Consider the following 20,792-nt stretch of genomic DNA (forward strand, 5'->3'; position numbering starts at 1 on the left):
CTCACTCTCCCTCTCCCTCTCTGCTCCCGGAGGATGGTCCCTGTGTTTGACCGGTCTCCCTCTCCCTCTCCCTCTCTGCTCCCGGAGGATGGTCCCTGTGTTTGACCAGTCTCACTCTCCCTCTCCCTCTCTGCTCCCGGAGGATGGTCCCTGTGTTTGACCGGTCTCCCTCTCCCTCTCCCTCTCTGCTCCCGGAGGATGGTCCCTGTGTTTGACCGGTCTCACTCTCACTCTCCCTCTCTGCTCCCGGAGGATGGTCCCTGTGTTTGACCGGTCTCACTCTCACTCTCCCTCTCTGCTCCCTGTGTTTGATGGTCCCTGTGTCCCTCTTTCTCTGTTTCACTTGACGCTGCAGGAGTCTTGGGTCTTGGGCAAGGTTTCATTGATACGGTTTGTGGATTGGAGTCGTCCATGTGTTTCTGGTACCTCTTTTAATTGTTATTTTGTGCGTTTTTGATTGGCCTGCAGTGAAAGAACAGCTCAGTGATAAATTGAACTGAACTGAACTAAACTTTCCTAGATTGTTTTGGTGACTCTGCGGTTTGATGTTTTATATTCGGGGTTTTCTGCTCATTTTATGCTGTTTGCGCAATTTGTTTTTTTTCCCCCCTGTTGCAAGCTTGATGTTTTACTTAGAACGAGTTCCATGGTGTTTCTTTGTTTTGTGTCTGTCTGTGGAGAGATGAATCTCGGGGTTGCCTTACTGTGTGCATACTTTGATAATAAACGTACTTTGAATCTTTGAATCTTTAAATATAACCGTAATTTGTATGTCTATAGCAACTTTGGGATTTACATAAAGAGGATGGAGAAATTGCAATTGATCTCATTTGCAAAATCTCACACAATGTGCACATATACAAAAGGAAAGCTTTTGAAACTGTCTGAGCAAATTTAAATACATTCCATTCAAACATCTTTTTCTATCCACGTTAACTGCGTTGGTTTCATTACGTAAATGAGCCCGCAGTTGGACTTAAATACAACTAACTCTGGAAGACAGTTTGAGAAAGGGCAGCTGTTTGGTGGGTAGACAGTGGGTGTTTGGGGTTTTCAGTTTCCCTGCTGTGATCTCGGCTGCAGCTTTTAACCTTGGAGTCGGCTGCCCCCCTTTTCAGAGCCATGCCCCGATCGTTTCTCATCAAAAAACGTGAGTGTGGTATTCGCAGCTGGGGTCACGTGTCAGATGACCAGCGAGGGGATTTCTACGTTCCAGGTAGGATCTCTCTAATCCCAAACCTCCCCTGGTGCAGGGAGAGAGGAACAAGTAGAGAGATTAAGGAGACAGCATGTGTGTGTGTGTGTGTGTGTGTGTGTGTGAGAAAGAGAGAAAGCTATTCTGAACACTATTTGCTTGCTTTAATTGTTTGCCCATCTTGTTTTTCCCTCTCTCTGCTCATTCGTCTCCTCTAATGGGTTCTTTTGGGTTTCTTTGTTTTGTGACTGCCTGCAGGGAGACAGATTTCAAGGTTGCATAAGGTAGATATGCCTTGATAATAAATGTACCTCCAACTTTGAACCTCGAGAGAGAGAACGGGAAAGAGGGAGTGAGAAAGAAAGGGAGGGGAAAGGGGAGAGAGAAGGAAAAGGGAGAGTGGGTGAAGAGGGGAGAGGAGACAGAGAGAGGGGGAAAGAGGGAGAGAGAAGGAGAGGGAGGAGAAAGGGGGAGAGGAGAAAAAAAGGGAGAGTGGGTGAAGAGGGGAGAGGAGAAAGGGGGGAAGGAAACAGAGGGGAAGGGAGAGAGAAGGAAAGAGGGATAATGGGAGAAGGAGAGAAAAAGAGAGAGAGATGGGGAGAAGTGAGAGAGAAGGAAAGAGAAAGAGAAAGATGGAGAGGGGAAAGAGGGAGAGGGGAGGGAAAAGAGAGAAACTGAGAGAGAGAAGGAAAGGGAGGAAGATGGCGAGGGGAAAGAGGGAGAGGGGAGGGAAAAGAGAGAAACTGAGAGAGAGAAGGAAAGGGAGGAAGATGGCGAGGGGAAAGAGGGAGAGGGGAGGGAGAGGTTAAAGTGGGAGAGAGAAGTAAAAAGAGAGAAAGGTGGAGAGGCAGGAAAGTTGAAAAAGCAGGAATAATGGTAGAGGGGTTCACAAATGTTTTTATGCCATTAGTTAATGGGTCTGTGGACACCAGGTTGGGAACCCCTGATGGAGATACAGTAGGGTAAATGAAGTGAGACAGGGGAAGAAGCCCAGGAACAGGAGAGTGAGAGTGAAACAAGGAAAGGCGAGGATATAGAAAACTGAGGAGAGGAGCAATAAAAGGTGACAAGAGGGAGAGAAGGAGAGGAGAGGCTGATGTGGAGAGGTAGAAACGGAGAGTGCTGTGGAAATGGAGGGGTTATGTTCAGATTTATTTATGGTTTATTGTATATAATTTTATTTTTGAATAAAGTATATTTTGATTAATTAAAAAAATTATTTATTGAGTTATTTAGCGTGGCTTTTGAGCCACACTTCCCAGCAATCCCCCAGTTTAACCCTAGCCCAATCACGGGACAATTTACAATGACCAATTAACCTATCAACCGGCACGTCTTTGGTCTGTGGGAGGAAACCAGAGCACCCAGAGGAAACCCACATGGTCACAGGGAGAACGTACACACTCCATACAGGCAGTGGTGGGAATTGAACCTGGGTCGCTGGAACTGTAAAGCGTTGCGCTCACTACTACGCTATGGGCTGTTAAACCGAGGCTCTGTAACCCTGTTTCCTGAAACTGAAGGGTGCCGGGACGAGTGCCAAATAACAGTCAGCTCTCACCAGAGTCACGCACCAACACTCTCTCCTCGACCTCCCTCAGGGGATCTCACAGCCGCTGCATTGCAGACGCAACAAGTCATTGCACAAAGCTTTGGAGCAGGCACAGAGGAAATTCACCAGGATTCCTGTGGAGTTAGATTGAGTGACCTAGGGCTTTTCTCTTTGGACCGAAGGAAGATGAGAGGTGACTTGATAGAGGTGTACAAGATGATAAGAGGCAATGAAAGAGTGGACAGCCAGAGATATTTCCCAGAAAATGGCTAACAGGAGATGGCATAATTTAAAGGTGAATGGAGGAAAATATAGAGAGGGGGGATATCAGAGGCAGACTCTTTTTACGTGGAGATTGGTGGGTGTGTTGGACGCCTGCTCAGGCTGGTGGTAGAGACAGATACATTAGCAATATTTCAGAGACACTTAGGCACGCGGATGAAAGAGAAGTGGATGGCTATGGGGGAGGGAAGGGTTAGGTTGAAGGTTAAACGGACAACACAACCTACCAAATGCTGAAAGTCCTCGATAGAGTGGATGTGGAGAGGATGTTTCCTGCAGTGGGGGCAGCCTAAGACCAGAGGACACAGCCTCAGAGTAGAGCAGTGTCCTTTCAGAACAGAGGTGAGGAGGACTTCCTTTAAACAGAGTGGTGAATCTGTGGAATTCATTGACACAGACAGCAGTATTTAAGGCAGAGACTGATAGCATGAAGGGATACGGGGGGAGAAGGCAGGAGATCGGGGCTGAGGGGGAAAATGGATCGGCCATGATGAAATGGCAGAGCAGACTCAGTGGGCCAAATGGCCTAATTCTGCTCCTATCTCCTATGGTCTTATATCAAAACCTACAAAAAGCTTTGTGGTCGATTTCAGCAGAGACCATATAACAAAACCAATACATACCTTAGCCATTGCACAATGGTCAGAGGGACCTGCTCCGACCACAGGAACAACCTTTATCTACGCACCCAAGACGTTCAGTATGTAGATGTTATTTCTTTCCACAGGATGCTCATACGGACAAGCAATGCAACCTTTGTCTGAACAAAACGCAGCAATCAACCCAGAAGTGAGGTCACATGACCTGCACGCAAAGTTACTTGAGGGAAGCTTCCAAGGAGAACCTCATTTGGACGGACAATCTCTGAGTGGCAAAGCCAAGGTATATCTCCGACTGAGCTCCCTTTCTTTTATCCGAGCGGAATCTGGGAATGCAGATCCATAATCCCGTGAGAGTGGCGTCACAGGCTGATCAAGTCATAAAGAAACCTCTTGGCACATTGGCCTTCATAAGTCAAAGTATTGAGTACGGGAGTTGGGATGTTACGTTGAAGTTGTATAAACGTTGGTGAGGCCTAATTGTGCGCAGTTTTGGTCACCTACCTGGATTGGGGAGCATGCCTTAAGAGAATAGGTTGAGTGAACTCGGCCTTTTCTCCTTGGAGCGACGGACGATGAGAGGTGACTTGATAGAGTGTATAAGATGATGAGAGGCATCGATTGCGTGGATAGTCAGAGGCTTTTTCCCCAGGGCTGAAATGGTTCCCACAAGTGGACACAGGTTTAAGGTGCTGGGGAATAGGTACAGAGGAGATGTCGGGGGTAAGTTTTTTACTCAGAGAGTGGTGAATGCGTGGAATGGGCTGCTGGCAATGGTGGTGGAGGCGGATACGATAGGGTCTTTTAAGAGACTTTTGGATAGGTACATGGAGCTTAGAAATATAGAGGGCTATAGGTAAGCCTAGTAATTTCTAAGGTAGGGACATGTTCGGAATAACTTTGAGGGCTGAAGGGCCTGTATTGTGCTGGAGGTTTTCTATGTTTCTATGTTACCCAAAATTTACAAGGATGTTCCTAGGACTTGAGAACTTGAGTTATAGTTGATTAGGTTAGGACTTTAATTCCTGGTGCGTAGGAGAATGAGAAAAGATTTGATAGGGGTATACAAAATTAAGAGGGGTTTAAACAGGGTAAATACAAGTAGGCTTTTCCCACTGAGGCTGGGTGAGACTAGAACTGGAGGTCATGGGTCAACTGAATCAGAATCAAGTTTAATATCACCGGCATAAGTCATGAAATTTGTTGTTTTGCAGCTGCAATACAATATAATGCATAATAATAAATATGTAAATATGTAAATAATGGCAAAAGTATAAAATATTTGAAAAATGATCTAGAGCTTTCCCAGCGTATATGACGCATAAACTCTTCTTGGGCTTCCAGCTGGGTACAGGTTGACTTCAACCGATGTTTCGATGACAATATCCGCCATCTCCAGTTATAATCCACACCCATATCCAGCTGAAACCCAAGAAGAACTTATGGATTATATATGTTGCTTTTAAAGTTAAATTAAATAGATGAAAAGAGAAAAAAATGTAGAGAGGTAGTGTTCATGGGTTCAATGTGCATTCAGAAATCTGATGGCAGAGGGGAAGAAGCTGTTCCTGAATCGTTGAGTGTGTGTCTTCAGGCTCCTGTACCTCCTCCCTGATAGTAACAATGAGAAGAGGGCATGTCCTGGGTGTTGGGGGTCCTTAATGATGGATGTCACCTTCCTGAGGCATTGCTCCCTGAAGACGTCCTGGATACTACAGAGGCCAGGGCCCACGATGGAGCTGGCTGAGTTTACAAATCCCTGCAGCTTATTTCGATCCTGTACAGTGTCCACCCCCCCCCCACCCCCCCATACCAGATGGTGATGCAGCCAGTTGGAATGCTCTCCTTAAATATTCCAGGGGATGCTGAGACGGAACATCGTATCTCTGAGGGGGGTGAGAGTGTGGAACGGGCTGCCTGCAGAAGTGATGGATGTGGGTTTGATTTCAACATTTAAGGGAAATTTGGGTAGGTACACGGATGGGAGGGGTTTACAGTGCTGTGCTTCAAAGGTTCAAAGAACGTACACAGAATACAACTCTGGTATTCATCTTCTCCAGTTAACCATGAAATACGAAAAAGGCGACGTAGGTCATTGAAAGAAAAGGTGCCTACTCCCCCCTCCACATGATAAAGAAAAAGAAAGAAAGCTTGCAAATCACAAACCCCCAGCCCTCCCTCGCACAAAAACGAACCGATTTCCCACAATGGCAGCTAGAACATCAAACCCCTAAACCATGACCCTCTGCCTCACAAAACAGAACAGCAACAATAACATCGAAAGCTCAACCCCCTCTCTCACACGCAAAAGCTAACAGACTCCCCACACGGAAAAACCACCAACACCAGACCCCAAATGGGGACGGAGACGTAACGTAAAGATTTTTACTCCTCATGCAGGTGGAGGGTGTAAGAAATAAAATCAGTTCAATTCATTCAATTGAAATCCCCAACCACCCCCCCCCCCCCAACACCTGTGCAAAAACTAACATATCGCTCACCCGGAAATTGGCAAAAAGGACATGAAACCACCCTCCCCCAAGCCCCCAAATCAGCAACAAGAAAGAAAACAAAGAGGACTGAAGGAGACCAACATGAACTACAGTCCACAACAATAATCACATCGGTCTCGGACTTTCTAAATCATCTTACGTTAGCATGGAGATCAGTCCGGGTGCAGGTTGATGGGACTAGCTCAGCACAGACTAGATGGGATGAATGGCCTGTTTCTGCGGTGTAGTGCTCTGAGACCCGTTGACAGGTTTGAGTAACTGACTGTAACTGCGATGTAAAGTCAATTAACTTTTGAGTAAATTTAATCAAGAATGTTTCAGCAGGGTGAGAGGGGGCAAGTAAGTTTTTCACTGTGACACTTACTTCTATTGACTGTAGTCGTATAGACAAGTGGAGAACTGGATGCAAGTTCCATTTCAGGGTTTAAGAGAAGTTTAGATAGGTACATGGATGGGAGGGGTATGCAGGGCTGTGGCCCCGGTGCAGGTTAATAGTTTAAATAGTTCAGCACGACCAGATGGACCAAATGGCCTGTTTCTACACTGTCGTTTTCTATGGCTCTAGTACACGTACACACCGGTGCAATAAAAAACTTATTTACAGCAGCAGGTAAGCGGCATTCTCAAGAAAAGCAACAAATCATACACACTTTTACAAGAAAGAACATGATTAGAACAAGAAATGTCCTATTTAGTGTAAATTGATCAAGGTTCCAGGTTTGTTTATCGTCAAAGTATGTATGCAGTTGACAATTCTGAGATTCAAGGTCATGACGTTGCCAGTGATAAGGGTTGGTACGAGAACCGAATGGTTGAATTGAAATCGTTGTTCTTGAACCTGGAGGGCCTGGGTCTTCAGGATCTCGGCCTGAAGCATCGACTGTTTATTCCCCTTCATCGACGCTGCCTGGCCTGCTGAGTTCCTCCAGCAGTTTGTGTGAGAAGCTCTGGACTTCTAGCATCTGCAGAATCTCTCGTTGTTTCTGCCTGCTGGCCAGCATGGTGGGGATCGTTGGTGATGGGCGTTGCTTTTGTGGAGCAATGCCTCCTGATGGTGGGGGGCGGGGTTGAGTCCACGACTCCCTACAGCTTCTCACGTTCCTGCGCATTCCAATGCCGTAATGACCGCAATGCAACTGGTCAGGATACTTTCATCGGGAAAGGGTGGCACAGTCCAACACCAGCGAGCCAGGTTCAATTCCCGCCGCTGCCTGTGAGCAGTTTGTATGTGACCACGTGGGTTTCCTCCCACGGTCCAGTTGGTAGGTTAGTTTGACATTGTAGATTGTCCTGTGATTAGGCTAGAGTTAAATTGCACGACTGCTGGACGTCGCAGCTCGAAAGGTCAGCAGGGCTGATTCAGGGTCAGAATCAGGTTTATCATCACTGGCAGGTGTTGTGAAATTTGTTAACTTAGCAGCGGCAGTTAAATGCAATACGTAATACAGAAGGGGAAAAAATTAAATAAGTAAATCAACTACAATATACATACATTTGTATATTGTAGTTGATTTACTTAAATGTCAGATTAAAAGTCATGCAAAAACAAGTGAGGTACTGTTCAATGGTTCAATGTCCATTTAGGAATTGGATGGCAGAGGAGAAGCTGTTCCTGAATCATGAGTGAGTGTCTTCAGGCTTCTGTACCTGCTCCCTGATGGTAACAGTGAGAAAAGGGCATGCCCTGGGTGCTGGGGGTCCTTAACAATGGACGCTGCCTCTCTGAGACACTGTTTGCTGACGATGTCCTGGGTACTTTGTAGGCTAGTACCCAAGATGGAGCTGACTAGATTTACAACCCTCTGCAGCTTCTTTCAGTCCTGTGCGGTAGTCCCCCCCGCCCTGTACCAAACAGTAATGCAGCCTGTCAGAATGCTCTCCACGGTACAACTATAGAAGTTTTTGAGTGTATTTGTTGACATACCAAATCTCTTCAAACTCCTAATGAAGTATAGCCGCTGTCTTGCCTTCTTTGTAACTACATCGATAATGTTGGGACCAGGTTAGATCCTCAGAGATCTTGACACCCAGGGACTTGAAGCTGCTCACTCTCTCCACTTCTGATCCCTCTGTGAGGATTGGTATGTGTTCCTTTGTCCTACCCTTCCTGAAGTCCACAATCAACTCTTCTGTCTTACTGACGTTGAGTGCCAGGTTGGTGCTGTGACACCACTCCACTAGTTGGCATATCTCACTCCTGTACGTCCTCTCTTCTACACCTGAGATTCTACCAACAATCAACAAATTTATAGATGGTATTTGAGCTGTGCCTAGTCACGCAGTCATGGGTATAGAGAGAGTAGAGCAGTGGGCTAAGCACACACCCCTGAGGTACGCCAGTGTTGATTGTCAGCGAGGAGGAGGTATTATCACCAATCCAATTGCAGAGGGAGGTTCAATAAATAAATAAAATAAAAGATCTGTGGAAGCTTGTTAGTGTTCGGCAGCAAGCATAAACTTATAAATGTCCGAAGTAAGCAAAGACTCTAGCTCGCCTTCTTTGTGATTGCACCTGTATGCTGGAGACACAACAGGTCATTAAAGGTGCTGACATGGGCCAGTGGGTCAAGATTCAGGGCACTGCCCGTAGATGAGAGCCAGTGAAGGGTACTGACATGGGCCAGTGGGTCAAGATTCAGGGCACTGCCCGTAGATGAGAGCCAGTGAAGGGTACTGACATGGGCCAGTGGGTCATGATTCAGGGCACTGCCCGTAGATGAGAGCCAGTGCTGACATGGGCCAGTGGGTCAAGATTCAGGGCACTGCCCGTAGATGAGAGCCAGTGAAGGGTACTGACATGGGCCAGTGGGTCAAGATTCAGGGCACTGCCCGTAGATGAGAGCCAGTGAAGGGTACTGACATGGGCCAGTGGGTCATGATTCAGGGCACTGCCCGTAGATGAGAGCCAGTGCTGACATGGGCCAGTGGGTCAAGATTCAGGGCACTGCCCGTAGATGAGAGCCAGTGAAGGGTACTGACATGGGCCAGTGGGTCATGATTCAGGGCACTGCCCGTAGATGAGAGCCAGTGAAGGGTACTGACATGGGCCAGTGGGTCATGATTCAGGGCACTGCCCGTAGATGAGAGCCAGTGAAGGGTACTGACATGGGCCAGTGGGTCATGATTCAGGGCACTGCCCGTAGATGAGAGCCAGTGAAGGGTACTGACATGGGCCAGTGGGTCATGATTCAGGGCACTGCCCATAGATGAGAGCCAGTGAAGGGTACTGACATGGGCCAGTGGGTCGTGATTCAGGGCACTTCCCGTAGATGAGAGCCAGTGCTGACATGGGCCAATAGGTCGTGATTCAGGGCACTGCCCGTAGATGAGAGCCAGTGAAGGGTACTGACATAGAAACATAGAAAATAGGTGCAGGAGTAGGCCATTCGGCCCTTCAAGCCTGCACTGCCATTCAGTATGATCATGGCTGATAATCCAACTCAGAACCCTGTACCTGCTTTCTCTCCATACCCCTGATCCCTTTAGCCACAAGGGCCATATCTAACTCCCTCTTAAATATAGCCAATGAACTGGCCTCAACTGTTTCCTGTGGCAGAGAATTCCACAGATTCACCACTCTGTCTGAAGAAGTTTTTCTTCATCTCGGTCCTAAAAGGCTTCCTCTTTATCCTTAAACTGTGACCCCTCGTTCTGGACTTCCCCAACATCGGAAACAATCTTCCTGCATCTAGCCTGTCCAATCCCTTTAGAATTTTATATGTTTCAATAAGATCCCCCTCAATCTTCTAAATTCCAGTGAGTATAAGCCTAATCAATCCAGTCTTTCTTCATATGAAAGTCCTGCCATCCCAGAAATCAATCTGGTGAACCTTCTCTATACTCCCTCTATGGCAAAAATGTCTTTCCTCAGATTAGGGGACCAAAACTGCACACAATACTCTAGGTGCGGTCTCACCAAGGCCTTGTACAACTGCAGTAGAACCTCCCTGCACCTGTACTCAAATCCTTTTGCTATGAATGCCAACATACCATTTGCCTTTTTCACCGCCTGCTGTACCTGCATGCCCACCTTCAATGACTGGTGTACAATGACACCCAGGTCTCGTTGCATCTCCCCTTTTCCTAATCGGCCACCGTTCAGATAATAATCTGTTTTCCTGTTCTTGCAACCAAAGTGGATAACCTCACATTTATCCACATTAAATTGCATCTGCCATGAATTTGCCCATTCACCTAACTTATCCAAGTCACCCTGCATCCTCTTAGCATCCTCCTCACAGCTAACACCACCGCCCAGCTTCGTGTCATCCGCAAACTTGGAGATGCTGCATTTAATTCCCTCATCTAAATCATTAATATATATTGTAAACAACTGGGGTCCCAGCACAGAGCCTTGCGATACCCCACTAGTCACTGCCTGCCATTCTGAAAAGGTCCCGTTTACTCCCACTCTTTGCTTCCTGTCTGCCAACCAATTCTCTATTCACATCAATACCATACCTTCAATACCGTGTGCTTTTAGTTTGCACACTAATCTCCTGTGTGGGACCTTGTCAAAAGCCTTTTGAAAATCCAAATATACCACATCCACCGGCTCTCCACTATCCACTCTACTAGTTACATCTTCAAAAAATTCTATAAGATTCGTCAGACATGATTTTCCTTTCACAAATCCATGCTGACTTTGTCCGATGATTTCACCACTTTCCAAATGTGCTGTTATCACATCTTTGATAACCGACTCTAGCATTTTCCCCACCACCAATGTCAGACTCACCGGTCTATAATTCCCTGTTTTTTCTCTCCCTCCTTTTTTAAAAAGTGGGGTTACATTAGCCACCCTCCAATCCTCAGGAACTAATCCAGAATCTAAGGAGTTTTGAAAAATTAACACTAATGCATCCACTATTTCTTGGGCTACTTCCTTAAGCACTCTGGGATGCAGACCATCTGGCCCTGGGGATTTATCTGCCTTTAATCCCTTCAATTTACCTAACACCACTTCCCTACTAACATGTATTTCCCTCAGTTCCTCCATCTCACTAGACCCTCGGTCCCTTACTATTTCCGGAAGAGTATTTATGTCCTCCTTAGTGAAGACAGAACCAAAGTAGTTATTCAATTGGTCTGCAATGTCTTTGTTCCCTATGATCAATTCACCTGTTTCTGACAGTAAAGGCCCTACATTTGTCTTGACCAATCTTTTTCTGTTCACATATCTATAAAAGCTTTTACAGTCCGTTTTTATGTTCCCTGTCAGCTTTCTTTCATAATCTTTTTTCCCTTTCCTAATTTAGCCCTTTGTCCTCCTCTGCAGAATGCAAATACTGACATGGGCCAATGGGTCATGATTCAGGGCACTGCCCGTAGATGAGAGCCAGTGAAAGGTGCTGACATGGGCCAGTGGGTCATGATTCAGGGCACTGCCCGTAGATGAGAGCCAGTGAAGGGTACTGACATGGGCCAATGGGTCATGATTCAGGGCACTGCCCATAGATGAGAGCCAGTGAAGGGTACTGACATGGGCCAATGGGTCATGATTCAGGGCACTGCCCATAGATGAGAGCCAGTGAAGGGTACTGACATGGGCCAGTGGGTCATGATTCAGGGCACTGCCCGTAGATGAGAGCCAGTGAAGGGTACTGACATGGGCCAATGGGTCATGATTCAGGGCACTGCCCATAGATGAGAGCCAGTGAAGGGTACTGACATGGGCCAATGGGTCATGATTCAGGGCACTGCCCATAGATGAGAGCCATTGAAGGGTACTGACATGGACCAGTGGGTCGTGATTCAGGGCACTTCCCGTAGATGAGAGCCAGTGCTGACATGGGCCAATGGGTCGTGATTCAGGGCACTGCCCGTAGATGAGAGCCAGTGAAGGGTACTGACATGGGCCAATGGGTCGTGATTCAGGGCACTGCCCGTAGATGAGAGCCAGTGAAGGGAGGGGCAACAACAGCGATTGAGATGGTGACAAGCAGAATGCAAAGCTGAATCGGAATCACTTTATTGCGAATATGTGAAGCAGACTAGAATTGATTGTGGTTCAGTGCCAAGCGTAGAACACAGGGCAATACCAGAACAGACAACACCATTTACAGGACAACAGCCAAGAGCAATCGACAATTAGTAGAACGGTCACACGCGCAAACGTCAATGATCAAACTTAAATAAAAGTGAACATGTGAACAATCTCAACATTTATCAAAAGTCACAGTGGCACTGACTGAGGTTTTTTAATATTCTGAAAGACAAGATCATTTTTTAAAATTTAAAATTGAGATACTGTGCGGAACAGCCATTCCTGTCCTTTGAGCTGTGCCACATCTGAACCTCACCTCCACCTCCAACACTCCTGTACCAAACCCCTCCTCCCCTTGCACCATGCCCTAGGGCAGGGGTCCCCAAGCTGGGATCCGCAGGCCCCTCTGTTAATGGTAGGCATAAGGAAAAGTTGGGAACCCCTACTCTAGCCCCTTGGCACACCATCCTCTCCCTCCCCCACACCAGGCCCTTCTCCCCTGTAATCAAAAATCAAGAAAATCCACAGGTGATGGAAATCCTAACTGGAATCTACGGTTTGAGATGATGAAACAACTGAAAATGTTCTCTGTTTCTCTCTTCCCCCACAGCTGCTGCCTGGCTTGACAAGTTTTTTTCAATTCTCCCTTCTCCTTTCACCACAGGTGAGGTTAAGCTTAGGGGAAGCTGATTAGAAACTGAGAGAGAAATGGGTTATAGTAATGTCAGGCCAGGTGATGTATAATCTATCCCAGGAGCTCCCAACCTGGGGACCGTGGATCCATCAGTTAATGGTGGGGGTCCATGGCATGAAAAAGTTTGGGAACTCCTGATCAGATCCCATACAATGGCTAAATTTAAAACACAGGAGGTTCTGTTTGAAATCTGAAGCAGCGAACACAAAATGCTGGGGCTGCTCAGCAGGTCAGGCAGCATCCATGTAGGGGAATGAACAGTCGGTGTTACAGGCCGAGGCCCTTTGTCAGGACTGGAAAGGAAGAGGGCAAATTCCAAGAGCCCCCGATCTTCATTTACTTTCCATTTCCCCAAATAGCATTGGTTATCAAAAGCTCATCTCTCTCACTGTGACCGTGTGGGTTTTCCCTCGGAGGCTGTGGTTTGACAGTGACAATCAACCTCACCTTAACTTGCACTGGTGGTTGGTAAAAGTTATTGGATTAGCCTCGTACTGCAGAGTAAAGACAGATATAAGAACAGAAGCCTCCGTTAGCCTCGTTCCACCTCACCTCCTCAGCAGATTGAGACAGGTAGATCAGAACACAACACAGAACAGTACAGCACAGTTACAGGCCCTTCAGCCCACGATGTTGTGCTGACCCTTTAACCTACTCCAAGAGCAGTCTAATACAGCCCTCCAACACAGCTTCCATTTTCCCTTCATCCATCTCAGGGTCTCCTGAGCATTCCTATTCTGTCAGCTTCTACCGCCACCGCCCCCGGCAACATGTTCCACACACCCACCACTCGCAGCGTAAAAAAACACTCACCTCTGACGTTCCTCTAATCATCTGAAAATCGTCGTCTTTGTGCAACTCTCGCTTCGCCTAGAGGCCTAATGTAGGGGGTGATAACCTCCGGCCCGGCCAAACTTGAGAGATCTTGTTTGGGTGCTGCTGCGCGATGTGTCCCGTCACAAATCAGTACCCTGAAATAACAAACAGTACACAATATGCGATTAAACGATTAAGCTTTAAAACTCTTAATAGAGAAACGAAATAAAAGAAAAAAGGGTCCAATCTTATTAAACAGTCTGTTGCGCAAAGTTGGAGCTCAGTGATAAGCCAATCGGTTACCATCAACCTCCTCGGATCGTCGCTGTCCTTTGGACCCTCGCTCCGAGTCCACCCCATCCAGCGGTATACCAAATCTCTCCATTCGCGTTTCCTCTCCTCATCTCTCTCTCCCTGGCAAAAGCCCCCAAAATTAACTCCTTCCAGATTCACAAGACAGGGCAACAAAATCCTGAGAGGCTAACATGCATCCCACATATCTCCAGCCACAACCCAAACAGCGCTGCTACGGAGAAACCATTACCTCAGCAGCGAAACTTTACAGAGAAGCCATTACAGCGCGTTACTTTTGCATTAGTCATTTCTGCACTGCGAACAAGTTTCTGGCTGTCCACCTGAACTATCTCTTTTGTCATCTTGTTACCTCTGTCAAGTCACCTCTCGTTCTCCTGCCCTGAAAGAGGAAAGCCCTCAATGTTCTCGTGCTCCCCTTGATGACTAAATTCTTTTTTTTTAAGATGAAACCAGCCGGCGGCCAGGGTCACTTTGTCTGTTTCTGCTGCTGGAAGGTTTTCTCATTGCAGCGCATGCTGACCCGCCACCTGAAATCCCACAGCGCGGTGAAGAGGCACGTCTGTCGGTTCTGCGGGAAAGGATTCAACGACACGTTTGATCTGAAGAGGCACCTGAGGACGCACACAGGTGAGGCCTTACCCTATTCTGAAGCTGGAGTTAGAACATAGAACACAGAAACCCACAATGTTGTGCCGACTACTCTAGAGACTGCCTAGAATTTCCCTGGCGCATAGCCCTCCATTTTTCTAAGCTCCATCTACCCATCTAAGAGGCTCTTAAAGGACCCTGTTGTATCCGCCTCCAGCACCTTCACTGGGCATTCCAGACACCCACCACTCTCTGTGTGGGAAAACTTACCCCTGACATCCCTTTTGTACCTACTTCCAAGCAGCTTCCAACTACACCCCTTCGTTTAACCATTTCAACCCTGGGAAAAAGCCTCTGGCTACCCACACAATCAATGCCCCTCATCACCTTATACTCCTCATCCTCCGGCGCTCCAAGGAGAAAAGGCCGAGTTCACTCAATGCGGACAACATCCCTGTAAATCTCCCCTGCACTCACTGCAAGGTATCCACATCCTTCCTGTAGTGAGGCGATCAGAACCCAGCGCAGCACGCACAGTTCATTCAGCGACGGGCAGCCTTGCCGCAACAAGCGGCCGTTGACCGTTCCAGAGTCTCCTGAAGGTTGTGAACACGAGGAAGTCTACAGGTGCTGGAAATCCAAAGCAACACACACAAAATGCTGGGGAGCTCAGCAGGCCGAGCAGCGTCAATGGAGGGGAATGAAGAGTCAACGTTTCTGGCCAAGGCGCCAGAATAAAAAGGTGTTGGGGGGGGGGGAGGAGGCCGGCTGGAAGGTGATAGGTGAAGTCAGGTGGGTGGGAAAGGTCAAAGGCTGGAGAGGAAGGAATCCGATAGGAGAGGGGAGTGGACCATGGGAGAAAGATAAGAGGAGGGACGCGGGGGAAGCAATGGGCAGGTGAGGAGAGGTAAGGGACCAGAGAGGGAAATAGAAGAAGGGAGGGTGATGGAAATTCTGTTTACTGGAAGGGGAAATCTCCTCCACCCTGAGAACGGCCTCTTCTTGGCACAAGAGGAGACCGTGGACTGACATGTCAGAATGGGAATTAAAATGTTTGACCACCGGGAAGTTGATGACGGATATGGGATCGTGGAGCCAGGTCGAGGAGTCCCGATGGTCCCAACTGCCTGAGCTGCTGACTTCCTCCAGCAGCTTGCGTGTGTTGTGATAGATCTGATGCAGGGTCACTCACCAATCCTAGCCTCCATTGACGCATCTGTACTCGGGGCAATGGTTAGCGTAAAGCTTTCTGGCACCAACGATCACTGACTGGGGTTCAATTCCCACCTCTGTCTGTAAGGAGCTTGTACAATCTCCCCGTGAATGTGTGGGTTTCCCCCGGGTACCCTGGTTTCCTCTCACATTCCAAAAAATATGGGTTTGGGTTTGCGAGCTGTGGCGATGTCTCCTTGACACCAGAAGTGTGGGAACACTTGTGGGCTGCCCCCAGCACACCCTCGGACTATGCTGGTCGTTGACACAAACGACCCATCTCAATGTTCCGATGCACACGTGACAATTAAAGCTAATCTTTCTCTCCTTTCTTTCTTTCGTTGAACTGTTGAGTTCCTTCAGCAACTTGTGGGAGGGAAGCATTAGACTGATTTTGGAATGCAGTCCTGGGCAACAGTCTTATGCACGGATATACAGCATAGCTCGGGTGCCTAAGGTACTTGCACGCGACTATATTTGTCAGTGTGGAGTGGAGAGCGAGTTTGTAAATCTGGCGGGAGCAAAGGATGTTGGGAGTGGCGAGGGTGGAGCGCCGAGGGAGGGGTGTGGGTCAGGTGGCAGAGAAGGAGTGGCGCAGGAGCAGACGCAACCAGCCCCGAGACACCAGGCAAGGTAAATTCATTCCAAACAATTACAGAATGTCTCTCTGGTGCTTCCTGTTCCCTCCCCTCTCCCTTCCCTCTTTCCCAACCATGATTCTCCTCTCCCTGCCCCCTTCCCTCTCCGTCCACAACAGAGACCCAGATCAGAATCAGGTTTATCATCACTCACACGTCATGAAATTTGTTTTTTTTTGTGGCAGCAGTACAGTGCAAAACATAAAATTACTACAGTACTGTGCAAACGTCCTAGGCACCCTGGCTATAGACGCACCTAAGACTTTTGCACAGGACTGTAAGTTAGAGTCGGCACAACACGATGGGCCGAAGGGCCTGTACTGTGCTGTAACGTTCTGTGACCTGTGCAACCTGAAGTGGATTCAAAGGATTTCCTGGAATTCTTTGGAACAGGAGTTTATCCGCTCAGCAACTGGGACCCCGGCCGTTACCTGCCAGAAGCCACCAATATTATTGTCCAAACTGTTCTGGTTCTCCAGGATTAGAAGGGTCTGCACATGGCAGAACGTTCTCAAATTCTTTATAAAAAATACTCCTAAATTCATAGAACATGAAACGTTGGTTCAAAGTAAGTTCATTATCAGAGTACACATATAAATATCATGAACAGGAGATGAAGAGTCCTTGAGAGTGATTCCATAGGTTGTGGGAAAAGTTCAGTGATGGGACGGGTGAAGTTACCTCCTCTGGTTTAAGAGCCTGATGAGAGGTAATAACTGTTCCTGAACCTGGTGGTGTGATTCCTGAGGCTCCTGTACTTTCTTCCTGAAGGCAACAGTGTGAAGAGAGCCTGGCCTGAGTGGTGGGGGGTCCCTGATGATGGATGCAGCTTCCCTGCGACAGCGTTTTACGTGGATGTGCCCAATGGTGGGGAGGTATTGTGACGGACTGGGCCGTTAGCACTAACTTTTCTATTCCAGAGCATTGGTATTTCCACACCAGGCTGTCAATATACTCTCCACCACACAGCTAAAGAAGCTTGTCACAGTATTAGACGTCATGCCGAATCTTTGCAAGCGTCCATGGAAGTAGAGGTGCTGCTGTGGTTTCTTCATAATGGCACTTATGGGCTGGGCCCAGGACAGATTCGGGACAACATAGCACCGGCCCTTCGGCCCATAATGTTGTGCTCGCCTTTTAACCGACTCCAAGATCAATATAACCCTCCCTCTGTTGTTCACGAGCCCCCCTAAGAGTCTCTGGTGTAATACATCTGTCTCTGTCACCAACCACCCTGGCAGCTTATCCCCTTCACCCAGCACTCTCTGTCAGCACCTGCCTCTGACATCCCCCACCATACTTTCCTCCAATCACACTAAAATTATGCAACCAAGCCATTTCTGCGCTGGGAAAATGTCTCTGGCTGCCCACTTATCTTGTACACCTCTATCAAGCCACCCCTCACCCTCCTTCACTCCAAAGAGAAAAGCCCTACCACACTCAACCTATCATGATATGCTCTCTAATCCAGGCAGCACCCTGGTAAATCTCCTCTGCACCCTCTCTAAAACATCAGCGTGGGACTTATGCCCCTTGTGTTGACCATTTCAGCCCTGGGGGAAAGGCCTGCTGTATCTCTGCTTCTTGTCGTGCATTCATGCTTTGATTGGTCAGGGCATGACAGGTTATGGGAGGGGGGGGGGAGGCAGGAGTTTGGGACTGAGAGAGAACTTGGATCAGCAAATTTGCTGATGATACAAAGATTGGAGGTGTAGTGGACAGTGAGGAAGGTTTTCAAAGCTTGCAGAAGGATCTGGACCAGCTGGAAAAATTGGTTAAAAGATGACAGATGGAGTTTAATGCGGACGAGTATGAGGTATTGCACTTTGGAAGGACAAACCAAGGTAGAACATACAAGGTAAATGGTAGGACACTGAGGAGTGCAGCAGAACTGAGGGATCTAGGAATACAGATACAAAATTCCCTAAAAGTGGTGTCACAGGTAGATAGGGTAGTAAAGAGAGCTTTTGGTACATTGTCCTTTATAAATCAAAGTATTGAGTATAAGCGTTGGAATGTTATGGTGAGGTTGTATAAGGCATTGGTGAGGCCGAATTTGGAGTATTGTGTGCAGTTTTGGTCACCAAATTACAGGAAGGATGTTAATAAGGCTGAAAGAGTGCAGAGAAGGTTTACAAGGATGTTGCCGGGACTTGAGAAACTGAGTTACAGAGAAAGGTTGAATAGGTTAGGACTTTATTCCCTGGAGCGTAGGAGAATGAGGGGAGACTTGATAGAGGTATATAAAATTATGATGGGTGAATGCAAGCAGGCTTTTTCCACTGAGGCTAGGGGAGAAAAAAACCGGAGGACATGGGTTAAGGGTGAAGGGGGAAAACTTTAAAGGGAACATCGGGGGGGCTTCTTCACGCAGAGTGGTGGGAGTGTGGAATGAGCTGCCAGATGAAGTGGTACATGCAGGCTCACTTTTAACATTTAAGAAAAACTTGGACAGGTACATGGATGAGAGGTATATGGAGGGATATGGGCCGGGTGCAGGTCAGTGGGACTAGGCAGAAAAATGGTTCAGCACAGCCAAGAAGGGCCGAAGGGCCTGTTTCTGTGCTGTATGATCTATGGATCGGCCATGATGAATGGTGGAGCAGACTCAATGAGCCAAACGGCCGGATTCCACGCCTGTATCTTATGGTCTCAACATCTTCCACACATCTAACAAGTTACCTCTCATCTTCCTTTGCTCTAAGGAGAAAAGCCCCAGCTCACTCAATCTTTCCTCATACGACATGCCCTCTAATCCAGGCAGCGTCCTGGTAGCTCTCCTTTGCACTCTGCCTGAAGCCAAAATGCTCTATATTTTTGAGTCGCACTTTTGCAGTTGGACTCGGAAGGTCATCGTTTGCTCCAACAGGTATCCGGCCGTACAAGTGCGACCGATGTGAGAAGGCGTTCACACAGCGCTGCTCGCTGGAGTCACACCTGAAGAAGATTCACAACGTGCACCAGAACTACGCCTACCGGGAACGCCGCTCCAAGATATTTGTGTGCGAGGAGTGCGGCTTCACGGCGGCCCAGGGAGACACCTACTTCCTCCACCTCAGGGACTATCACCCCATGAATCCCGCGTTGTGCAGGTTCCTACGGAAACGCACGCCAGCCCAGAACAGAATTCGAATGCTGCTCTTCCCACACTACTTGTGAAAACCCACAAAGTGAAATTTATTATCGAAGTAAAATTTGTTATCAAACTACGCTGAGATTCATTTTCTTGCAGACATTAATAGGAAAAATAAAGAAATATAATATTATTTATGAAAAACTATACACAAACAAAGACTGACAAACAGCCAATATCAGAACACTACAGCACAAAAACAGGCCCTTCAGCCCATCAAAACCCAACCACCTGTACCCGGACCATATTCCACCCCACCATACCCCTCCCATCCATGTACCTATCGAAATTTCTCTTACAATTTTAAACCAAATCCACATCCATCACTCCACTGGCAGTTCGTTCCACACTGGCATCACCCTCTGAGTGAAGGCACTAGAGGCTTTTAAGAGGCGTTTTGACGGGCACACGGATATGAAGAAGATGGAGGGATATTGACATTGTTTTAGTGGAAGGGATTATTTTTTGGGGGCTTTTTCGATTTACTTTTTAGCTGGTTTGGCACAACATTTTGGGCCGAGAGGCCTCTTCTTGTGCCGTACTGTTCTATGTTCTAAGTTCCCCCTCAGGCTCCCCTTAAATATTTCACCTTTCACCTTTAACCCACGACCTCTAGTTGTGCCCTCTGTGGAAAAAGCCTGCTTGCATTTACCCTGTCTGTACCCGTCATGATTTTGTATGTATCTATGAAATCTCTTATCATTCTCCTACACTCCAGGGAGTAAAGTCAATCTTTCCCTATAACTGGGGTCCTCAAGTCCCAGCAACATCCTTGTACATTTTTTCTTTCAATCTTACTGATATTTTTACTCTAGGTAGGTGGCCAGAACTGCATGGAATGCTCCAAATTTTGGCCGCACACATTTCCCTACACAACTTCAATAATTAAACCCATTAGACGATAAGGCATAGGACCAGAATTAAGCCATTCAGCCCATCAATTCTTCTCTGCCATTCCATCATGGCTGATTTATTATCCCATTCAACACCATTCTTCCGCCTTCTACTTGTAAGCTTCGATGCCCTGACTAATCGACAACCTATCAACCTCTGCTTTAAATGTGTCCAATAGCCTGACCTCCACGGCCATCTGTGACAATGAATTCCACAGTTTCACTACCCTCTGCCTAAAGAAATTCTTCTCCATCTCTGTTCTAAATGGACGTCCCTCTATTCTGAGGCTGTGCCCTCTGGTCGTAGACTCCCCCACTGTAGGAAACAACCTCTCCACATCCACTCTATCTGTGTCCTCTGGTCCGAGACTCCCCC

At 47.5% G+C, this 20,792-nt stretch overlaps 1 protein-coding gene across 1 annotated transcript; it reads left to right on the top strand.

Annotated features, from left to right (window-relative positions):
• Window positions 1-1,122: 1,122 nt before the first annotated feature.
• LOC132381758 (putative transcription factor ovo-like protein 3) lies at window positions 1,123-19,549 on the top strand. The gene is made up of 4 exons (XM_059951331.1): window positions 1,123-1,216; window positions 3,757-3,911; window positions 14,396-14,579; window positions 19,260-19,549. Exons 1-4 carry the CDS (start codon window positions 1,123-1,125, stop codon window positions 19,547-19,549), a joined length of 723 nt encoding a protein of 240 aa, XP_059807314.1.
• Window positions 19,550-20,792: the final 1,243 nt, after the last annotated feature.

This window comes from Hypanus sabinus, chromosome 26 (assembly GCF_030144855.1).
Source record: "Hypanus sabinus isolate sHypSab1 chromosome 26, sHypSab1.hap1, whole genome shotgun sequence".
Classification (NCBI taxonomy): Eukaryota; Metazoa; Chordata; class Chondrichthyes; order Myliobatiformes; family Dasyatidae; genus Hypanus; species Hypanus sabinus.

Excerpts from the sequence above, each read along its gene's own strand:
- LOC132381758 (XM_059951331.1), top strand. The coding sequence starts at position 1,123 with ATGCCCCGATCGTTTCTCATCAAAAAACGTGAGTGTGGTATTCGCAGC. Across the intron at positions 3,912-14,395 it reads CTCTGAGTGGCAAAGCCAAG|ATGAAACCAGCCGGCGGCCA; the intron begins GTATATCTCCGA and ends TTTTTTTTTAAG. Across the intron at positions 14,580-19,259 it reads GCACCTGAGGACGCACACAG|GTATCCGGCCGTACAAGTGC; the intron begins GTGAGGCCTTAC and ends TTGCTCCAACAG.